Source organism: Solanum dulcamara, chromosome 7, assembly GCF_947179165.1.
Source record: "Solanum dulcamara chromosome 7, daSolDulc1.2, whole genome shotgun sequence".
Classification (NCBI taxonomy): Eukaryota; Viridiplantae; Streptophyta; class Magnoliopsida; order Solanales; family Solanaceae; genus Solanum; species Solanum dulcamara.
This window is the reverse complement of record NC_077243.1, coordinates 69,180,128-69,190,127: the sequence shown is the minus strand read 5'-3', so window position 1 is coordinate 69,190,127 and position 10,000 is coordinate 69,180,128. Positions and strand designations below refer to the sequence as shown.

The window sequence follows — 10,000 nt, the reverse complement described above, 5'->3', positions numbered from 1 at the left end:
GCTTCAAATCGTTCTTGGGCATTTTCGATGTTGAAGCCTCTCCCTTGCATTCTTTCTTGTCCCTTTTATATTGTGAATCATCAACAAAATTGCCGTCCAAATTTGAAGACAGAGAAGATTCAACATTATTACACTTTTTCTTTTGGGTGTTTGTTTTGTGGAACTGATATCAATTGCATTATCGGAATGATCAGTTTGATATAATTGCCTACCATATTGAGAGACGTGTAAAATGAAAGGACCGAAATTAAAGTATTTTAATTAACTCGGTAACTGCTATTAAAGGGATACTTTTTATTCTCTCATACTTGCATTAAATAATAATTTATATAACAAATTAAAATTAAATTAATACAAATCGGTTATTATTAGTAATTTTTGTTGTTGTATTAGTAATTCCTAATTTGTAGTTTTATGTGAAGTAATATATGTTCTTAAATACATATATGGTGTAATAATTCCTTTAAAGAGGGTATTAAATTCATTTCGAACAACAATATGGGGGTAAAAAATTGTACTCAAAGTTATGTTGCTAAACTATGTTTAATTATCCGAATTTTCTCTTTTTTCCAGATTTCTGATACATACGAATGAAACTGATACATCGCGATTTGATACATAAGTCATTTTCATGATATATCGCTAGTTGATACAAACCAAACATTGTAATATCAATAAAACTTATGAATCAGCTTATAAAACCTAATATATCATGAACACAACAAAGATAACAGTAAAATTTATGTTTTACTGATACATTTTGTGTTTGGGTTGTATCAATTAGCGATGTATCATGAAAAAAACTTATGTATCAAATCGCGATGTATCAGCATCATTCGTATGTATCAAAAGAGAGATTTTTGAAATTTTTACAAATGGTAGGGAATAATTAAAAATATAGGAATATAAGGTGTGTAATTTGATAATTTTTCCTATTTTTTAAATGGGTAAATATGAGTTGACCTATTTCGAAAGCTCATACAAATATAGACAAAGTGGGTAAACTATGGGTATCCATATAGACTCTTAGATCACCCAAAATTTCTAATTGCACTAAAAATATTTTTAATTTTTTAAAAAAGAAAAGAAAATTGGGGTGGGTGCGGGAAGGGTGGGTGGGGTGGGGGGGTTCAGGTGGGGGTTAGTTGGAAGGGGCAAAACAATTATTTTTTAAAAAAATTGATTTTTTTAAAAAAACAATTTGGGGGGGGGGGGGGGTAGGTAGGGTGATGTGCAGGGTTGGGGGGAATTTATTTTTTTTTATTTTTTTATTTTTCTTTTTAAAATTTTTAAATTTTGGGGTGGGCTGGGCGTAGGAGTCCGATGGAGGGGGTAGGGTGGAGAGAGGGTCAATTTGTTTAATAGAAATTATTTTACTTTTTTAAAAAAATAATTGTGGAGGGGGTGGGGGGTAGGTGGTCTGAGTGGGCAAAAATATTTTTGATTTTTTTTTAAAACAAAATAGGGGTGATGGAGATAGGGTGGGCAAAAATATTGGTTGGTTGGTGGGTGGGTGGGTGGGGGTGGGGGTGGGGTGATTGGGTAGAAAAAAATTAAATTTTCAGTTTTGTATAAATTAATTATTTAAAAAAGAAATAAGTATAAAAAAATACACTTAAATTAAATATTTTTTTAAGTTTCATACCTAAACTATTGGAAGTGTGAGTTTCATACTTAAATTATCACTCAGTAGTTTGAGAAACACATGTGTGTGAAATATACTCTTTCTATTCTCTCTAGATTTTGAAAAAAATCTTGTCAAATGGATAAAATATTTCACATTGACAAAAATTAAATAAACTATTAATATTAGTTAAAATTTAAAGACTAAAGTATTTCTACCCCAAAAAAGAAATTATTTTTTAAAAAAATATCTAAAATATTTTGTTCGCGCATTCACCCCCCCCCCTCCTCCCAGAACAATGCTCATCCTTTTATTTCTTAAAACTTTTTAAAAAATTCATACTTCACCCCTTTCCTCACTCCTTTTTAAAAATGTTATTATTTTATTTTTAAAAAATAAAATTATACACACTCCATCGAACCCTCCACTCTTAATTTATATGTATTTTTTATTTTTTGATTTTGTGTTAGATATGTATATATATATTCCTAAAATCATATGTATATATCTAACACAAAACGAAAAAAAAATTAAAAAGCGTAGGGTTAAGTGGGGTGGGGTGAAAATTTTTTTTAAAAAATATATAAAAATATCTAAATTGTTATTTGAATTGGGGAGGGGGGGAGATGAAGTAAGAAATTTTATTAAAAAATTTATAAAAGAAATTTAATAAGTAAAACTAAAACTAAAAAATTGGGGTGGGTGGGATGGAGTGGGGGTGGGGGATATAGTGAGAGAAAGTGGTGGACTAGGGTAAGAAAAATATTTTATATTTTATTTTATAATTTTTTTTGGCAGGAAAATAGTAATACTTCAATCTTTAATTTTAACTAAATCTAATAATTTATTTAATTTTTGCTATGTAAAATATTTTGTCCATGTGGAGGGTGAAATGACAAAAAAAAATTAAATGAAAAAGAGAGTATAGTGCACACACCATGAAGAGAGTAAAATAAAAGAGAGAGAGGTGTGTTTCTCAAACTAATTAGTGATAGTTTAGATATAAAACTCACACTCCCAATAATTTAGGTATGAAACTCAAAAAAGAGGGATAGTTCAGGTGTGTTTTTGACATTTATCTCTTTAAAAAAAAAATTAGGAGTGGGTTGGGGATTGTAGGGGTTAGAGCATTAGCAATTTTGCTTTGATTTAATATTTTTTTGGGTTTAGGAGATTAAAGTGGATTAGAACCATTTTACCCAAATCATATTTGACCAAATCTATATTTACTCATATTTTATATAAGTGGATTGTAATCCAATTTATTTTGACCCAATTCATATTCAATCCATCCAAATCCGATAAAATTTAACCATTTGTCACCCCTAACCGAACCCTACCAAAGGTAAGCAAGATAAGGAAATAGAGTATGACCCTCAACCTACCTTGTAAAAAAGATACTTTAATATGTTCCTATATAGTTGTTGTGGTTAGTGGTGTTGACAATTTGGTTAAAAATTGCTCTAAATTTAAAATTGAATTAATCGATTAAATATATATTTAATTTTAGTTAGAATTTAAATTTTTAAAAATTGATAATATTTGATTTGATTTAATTTTTGATAAGTTACATAAACAAAATTTATTATATATAATATATTAGTTTTATAAATAATTTTAAATACTATGTATGCTTATCTCTACTAGGAACTTACTTTAAGCTCATTTATTATAAATAAATGTTATGAATTCAAAATCATTTACTCAAATAAAAAATCTATGAGATTACCTTTATATATATATATATATATATATATATATATATATATATATATTTCTTATCAACTTTATTCACTTGATTAAATTTTTATAGATATTAAGAAAAAAATTCATAATCAAAGAAAATTATAACCACGAAAATAAAGGGCTTATCACAAATTATAAGTTGGAACCTTCTTTTCTAATTACAGAGAAAAAACAAAAGAGAGAAATATTATCCAGTTTCTTAAAAATCAAAAAAATTGAACCAAATCCACAACAATCATATCAATATACGGATATGAATTATATTTGATTTGATTTAATTTTAATTAAAAAACCAACTAACTTAATTTGATTTTAATTTTACCACAAAATCGACCTAAATCAAACTAGAACAACCCTAGTTATGGTAACGTGTATATATCAAACCAAAAAATAAAATTCAAAGGTACGGACATGCATAATCAGATCATATTTAAGCCTAAGTTTACCCCTTACGCTCTAGACAATTCATTAATAACATGCTCTCATTAGAGGTATATAGAATTTAAACTTTATAGATTTAATCTTAAAGATTGTTAACATTTAACGCATTATATTTATAAGTTATGAATTGAGACATATCAATCATTACAATTTGGCACATAAATTTATATATAATTCATGTCAAAATATTAAGTTCAGGTGATTCCGTGGCAGCATCTACATCCATTTCTGACTCATGTCTGTCCTAAATGAAAAACTGAAAGCAAGTAAATAAATGCATGACATATATTTATATCCATACCTTTTTAGTACTTAGAGCCTGATTGGATTGACTTATAAGTTACTTTTAAGTTATTTTCAGGTTTTTTTTAAGTGTTTGGCTAGCCAACTAAAGTCATTTTGTGCTTAAAATAAGCCTTAATAAATAATTAGGTTTGTTTGAATAAATTTACTTTAAGCAGTTTATAAGTTGAAAACATCTTATAACTCAAAAATAATAAATTGAACTGCACCTATTTCTTTTAATAAAACTTATAAACTATTTTTTACTTATAAATTAATTAAAATAAGTTCATCGAAACAGATAATTAATTATAATTAAATAACATGTATTATCATCCGATCAAATCACTCAATTAAATATTTGCCGTGGTTAATGTCAATCACTTTGGACAAAGGAAAAAAGACAATGACGTGATGAAGTAAATCACGGGGTAATGTAAGATATTGAAAATGAAGACGACGACAAATTAAAAGGGCCATGTGATGAATGAAGTTCCACATAAACAAAGTACTATTTCATTACACCTTGTTTGGATAGTTGTTATCCGTGGTATGGTATGGTATCGTATTGATAATTTAAATATAATATTTATTTTAATTGTTATTTAAATTTTATTATATCATATCGTTTAAATCTATTGTTAGGTAACAACAAAAAATCTCATTTTTTATAAAGATCTATTTAGTAAGAATCATATCGTTATCTTAAAAAAATAATCTCATTTAGTGTTTATATATTATTTAATAATCTTATTTTATTATTTATCCTACATTTTCATAGTAACTCTATCTCGTACCTTACTTTTCTTGTAGGTTTATCATTCAAATTATTGATATATAACGTTGTGTAATGCCATAGAACGATAAAATTAATCCAAATATTATATTTATTAAAATAATATAATACAATACAATTCATTATAAAATAATATAATCAGCATTCAAATAGAGTGTAACTCTGCTCTCTTTCAATTATTATAAAAAATACAGAGGCTTAAACTTTTACTACACATTAGCTATACCAATATTACACTATGGGGATATTAACTTTATTAGGTGCACTTAGTACTCTCATAGTGAGCCTTCAAGTTGGAAATGTTCGTGGTGTTACCAATGGAAAGAAATTGGTGACAGTGTTGAGCATTGATGGAGGTGGAGTTAGAGGCATTATTCCTGGAACCCTTCTTGACTTTCTTGAATCCAAGCTCCAGGTACATATTTTTTTTCCTCTCCGTATCAATTTATGCTATGGTGTTTAATTAGAGATTTAAGTAAGAAAAATAGATTTTTGAATATGGTCTAAGTAAATTATAAATATTTGTGTAGTTATAAAAAAGAAAAAAAATTAGTAAGGATAAAATGAGAAAGTTATAGTCAAATTGTTGTTAATTAAATACTCTGGTTGTTTTAATTTATGTGTTTTAATTACGTTTGTTTTTAGTTTGTTTTAAAAAAATTACTTTATCTATGTTTAAGACCACAAATCAAAATCTAAAGGACATTATGGTACATTATAAATATTTTAAATTAATTTAAGACCATTAAACTCCAAAGTCTTTCTTATATTCTTAAATTTCATGCTTAATCAAACTAACACGGCTAAATGAGCAAAGGAGGTATAAAAAATTGTCATTTGAAAAGTCAGGATAACGAGCGCTCTATCCGTCAAGCAATAAGAGCAACCGACCGACAAGTGTTTGGTAAGCTAACATCCCAATGAACCTCACAGGACACTCAAAGAAAGGGGGCCCTCACTTAGCATGTATGAGAAAGTGGCCCTGCTCAGCTTTCTTAAAAGCAAGGAGCACTACGGTATATCAAACCAAGAATTTATGAAAGTGAAAGTTTGTCTTCGATCAATATTGAATTAAATCACAGGGGGTATAGCTTATGTTCATGCAACATTCAGATTGGAATGACTCTATGAAATTAATAAGGCATATTTTTTATTACTTAATAATCTCACTTATTACAAACAATTATATGTAGTTATTTGAGGTGATCTGATAATGAAAATAGTTCCTTCTTTGTTTGCTTCCACCTTTTTGGTCATTTCTGTTATTTCAAGTATATAAAAAGTTAAACTCTAATGGATAAACTATATTGATCGTATAATTTTATTTACGTTGTCATTGTATATAGCTAAATTCATAATCTAATATTGATCCTCAACATATTTGGGTATGTTAGGAGCTTGATGGACCTGATGCAAGAATTGCAGATTATTTTGATGTGATTGCGGGCACAAGCACAGGTGGATTAATAACAACTATGCTCGCAGCTCCAAACATGGATAATCGTCCTTTATATGCAGCAAAAGATATTTCCACCTTCTACATGGAGCATTGCCCTCACATCTTTCCTCAAAGCCAGTAAACTATTTCGTTCTATCTTTTTCGTATATAAATAACGAGTTCAATTGAACAATATACTTTTGCCTCGAGTCACTTATATATATGCAGGTGAATTTTAAAAATATAACTATACAATAAAGTATATCATATTCATTTTTGATATCGCTAACTCTAAACTCTTAATTCATCTATGCTTTTGATGATCAAAGTACTCATGAGGAACAAGTTTCCTTTGTTGAACATGTAAATATATATGTAACATGCGGGCATAGAAGTGTCAAATATTGGCAAGTCATTAACCAGTCCAAAAATTATTTAAGCTAAAATGACTCAAAAGTGAGTCATAGCCCAACTAGTTCAATTATTACAAAGTTTTAACGTCTTTGTTTGTTCTTTTATATGGTTTTAAAGTACCAAATATAACTATTTTTTTTCCTTAATATAACTATATATAATAACATATCAAATTTAAAAAATGAAATTTTTTTTGAAGAAGATTTTCCATGCCTCATGGATCAATTTGGGTTGTATATCAGCTCAATTTTAGATGGTTTGAAATAAGTTGAAGTAATAATTAAATGAGTTAGACAAAATATATTTTCATGGACTAATTTTAATGTATTCATGCAGGCGTAACAACTTTGTGAATAATATTGCACATTTGTTTGGGGGACCAAAGTATGATGGGAAGTACTTGAGATTATTAGCTAATTCAATATTAGGCAATCTTACTATAAAGCAGATGTTAACTCACACAGTCATTCCAGCTTTTGATATCAAGCGCCTTCAACCCATTATCTTCACTACTGTTGATGTAAATAATCTTCCTTATCTATTCATTTTCTTGCTACTCGTAAACTAGATTACTCAAAGACATTGGACTATAATTTTACACGATGATTATTGTTATTGAAAATTGTTTATAGGGCAGAGCAAGTGTGTCAAAGGATGTCCTAATGTCAGATATCTGCCTCAGTACCTCTGCAGCTCCCACCTATTTCCCAGTACATTATTTTGAGACTAGGGATGCTGCAGGGAAAACCCACACATTTGATCTTATTGATGGAGGTGTTGCTGCAAATAATCCTGTGAGTAACTTGTCCTCTTATTCTTCTAAGTTATTATTTCGGACTCGTTTGATAGGAGGCATAATGGATAACTACTTTAGGATGAATTTATTCCATATATAGTTGGGATAAAATTGCACAATAACTTTCTCAAGATTAATTATCCTGGAATTATAGTATTATTTTTATCCCACATTGAAGATGGAATCAAAATTCTGAAATAACTAATCTCAGAATAGCTTATTCTCAACCAAATAAACCCAAAGTGATATGGTGATAGTATATTTTTTTCCCCTTTTTATAATGTTAGTCTATAGAAATCAAATTCTTGGAAAAACAGATATATATATGTCGAGAGTTTAATTTATTCTATATACTAATTGTATGGAAAAAAAATTTTACACTAAATAGATCGCATAAAATTATCTATAGGCAACTCTTAAAAACATTAGAATTTGATTTGTAATCTTGAAAGTAAGGTAGGTTATCTATCACGACAGTAAATGTGATTTTACTCATCTAGCGGTAATTCTTCGTCATTTTAAATTTATAAGACAATAGGCAAATCATTGAGTCTTGATTTTGCTTTTTTTTTTAACTTCACTTAACGAGTCATTATTGGCGATTGTTTTCTCTTTTACTGTGCGGAATGAGAGCAGGTGCCTTTCATTTATCAGGACTGGATAAATAGCTTGTAATTGTACATAAACAAAGTATTAAAAATCGTATTTATTTTTTGTAATTGTACATAAACAAAGTATTAAAAATTATATTTATTCTTTCATTCTAGATTATTCCAGAAAATTAAAAAAAATTGTACCTAGAAAACTATACTAGAGACTAGAGAGTAGTGACCTACCCAATTTATTGTAAACACGTGATTTCTTCTATTTTCGTAGATGGAAGATCCGATAACAACATTAAATGTGACTTGATAGTGCATATATCAAATACATCAGTACTAGTAAACATGAAATTAGCTATTGAATTTGTCAGTAATCCTTAATTAATCAGTAGTTAAATAGCTCTTAGCTAATTGAATTTTCTTGTAACCTATCGGTTAATCCATAGCTAAATGGGACTAGCATGAAATTTTTGCTATTTAGCTACAAAATTTCGTCCGTCGCTAATTCCTTATTTCCATGTAGAATGGTCATTGAATGTTTTCCATTACTAAATTACAATTCTATTTGGCAGACACTAATGGCAATCACACACATTTCAAAAGAAATCATGATGGGAAACTTTAAGTATGAAGAGATGGAAACAATGGACAGCAAGAAAATGTTGGTTCTATCATTAGGCACAGGTATTGGCAAGCACCAAGGGAAGTATAACGCAGCGTCAGCTTCAAAGTGGGGCTTACTTGGTTGGGTATACAACAATGGTGACACACCAATACTAGATGTTTATAGTGATGCAAGTGCTGATATGGTGGACATACATGTTTCAACCATGTTTCAAACCCTTCACAATGAAAAAAATTACCTCAGAATTCAGGTAACAAAGCTAGACTTTACTAAGATTATACAAAAACAATGACAACATACTCAATGTAATTCCACTTTGTGGCGTAGGGAAACTGTTGCTGATAAAAACTTAACTCAAGAAAATGATTTTCACAACAGATATGATGAAAATATTGAAGACAACAATACAAATAACGAAAAGTAAAGATAATCAAAATAAGTTCGCTAAGATTATAATTAGCTTTTACTGTAAAGAAACATTGTCGTATAAGGTAAATTTCACGAATAGTAAGGATTTATAGCAATAAAAAGTTGTAAAACTAAATTTTGTATATATCCTTATATTTTGCATAAATTGAGAATTGTCGAAAATTCATCAACTTGTTGAAAAAATAATTAAGAAAATAAAGGTGTTAACATCTTAAGCTTTTAAATATGATGAGCACACACTTCAATATGGTGAGGAGGCGTGTTGAGAATATAATTATTAAGAAAATAAAGGTGTACCCTTTCGAATGTTGACTATTGTATATTTTTGGACAGGATGATAATTTGATTGGGGATGCTGCATCAATGGATATAGCAACCACAGAAAACATGCAGGCACTCGTGCAAATTGGTTACAATCTATTGAAGAAGCCAGTGTCAAGAATCAACTTAGAGACAGGCCAATTTGAACCAGTTCACAGGGAGGGCACCAATGAAGAAGCTCTAATTCGTTTTGCTAACTTGCTTTCACTTGAAAAGAAACTAAGAAGTTGACTATATTATTTTGGGAAATTCCACACTACAAATGGTGACTATTAAATTCCTAAATTGAAGGCTATGTAAAGTGAGAATGAATCCATTTCCAAGTCATAGTTGCAAAGGCCTCAACATGATTGTTACTAGCACTTGGTGTAGTAACAGAGAAAACATAAATAAATTATCCTGAGCTATCTCGAATGATACCTACCTCTAATGTCTGTCATATTCCGTTCGATTAGGTAGATTTGAGAAGGCCATGTGCCTTTCAAT

General features: G+C 29.0%; 1 protein-coding gene across 1 annotated transcript; it reads left to right on the top strand.

Annotated features, from left to right (window-relative positions):
- Positions 1-5,058: 5,058 nt before the first annotated feature.
- On the top strand, positions 5,059-9,937 carry LOC129895214 (patatin-like protein 3). Its single transcript, XM_055970896.1, has 6 exons — positions 5,059-5,304; positions 6,284-6,465; positions 7,078-7,261; positions 7,374-7,535; positions 8,712-9,014; positions 9,527-9,937. The coding sequence occupies exons 1-6, from the start codon at positions 5,128-5,130 to the stop codon at positions 9,743-9,745; spliced, it is 1,227 nt and encodes a 408-aa protein (XP_055826871.1). The 5' UTR covers positions 5,059-5,127; the 3' UTR covers positions 9,746-9,937.
- The last annotated feature ends 63 nt before the right edge of the window (positions 9,938-10,000 follow it).

What these genes read in the sequence shown, in the direction of transcription:
- LOC129895214 (XM_055970896.1), top strand. Translation starts at nt 5,128, where the DNA reads ATGGGGATATTAACTTTATTAGGTGCACTTAGTACTCTCATAGTGAGC. An exon ending in GTGTTGCTGCAAATAATCCT is followed by an intron (nt 7,536 to 8,711) that starts GTGAGTAACTTG and finishes TCTATTTGGCAG; the next exon opens with ACACTAATGGCAATCACACA. An exon ending in AAAATTACCTCAGAATTCAG is followed by an intron (nt 9,015 to 9,526) that starts GTAACAAAGCTA and finishes ATTTTTGGACAG; the next exon opens with GATGATAATTTGATTGGGGA.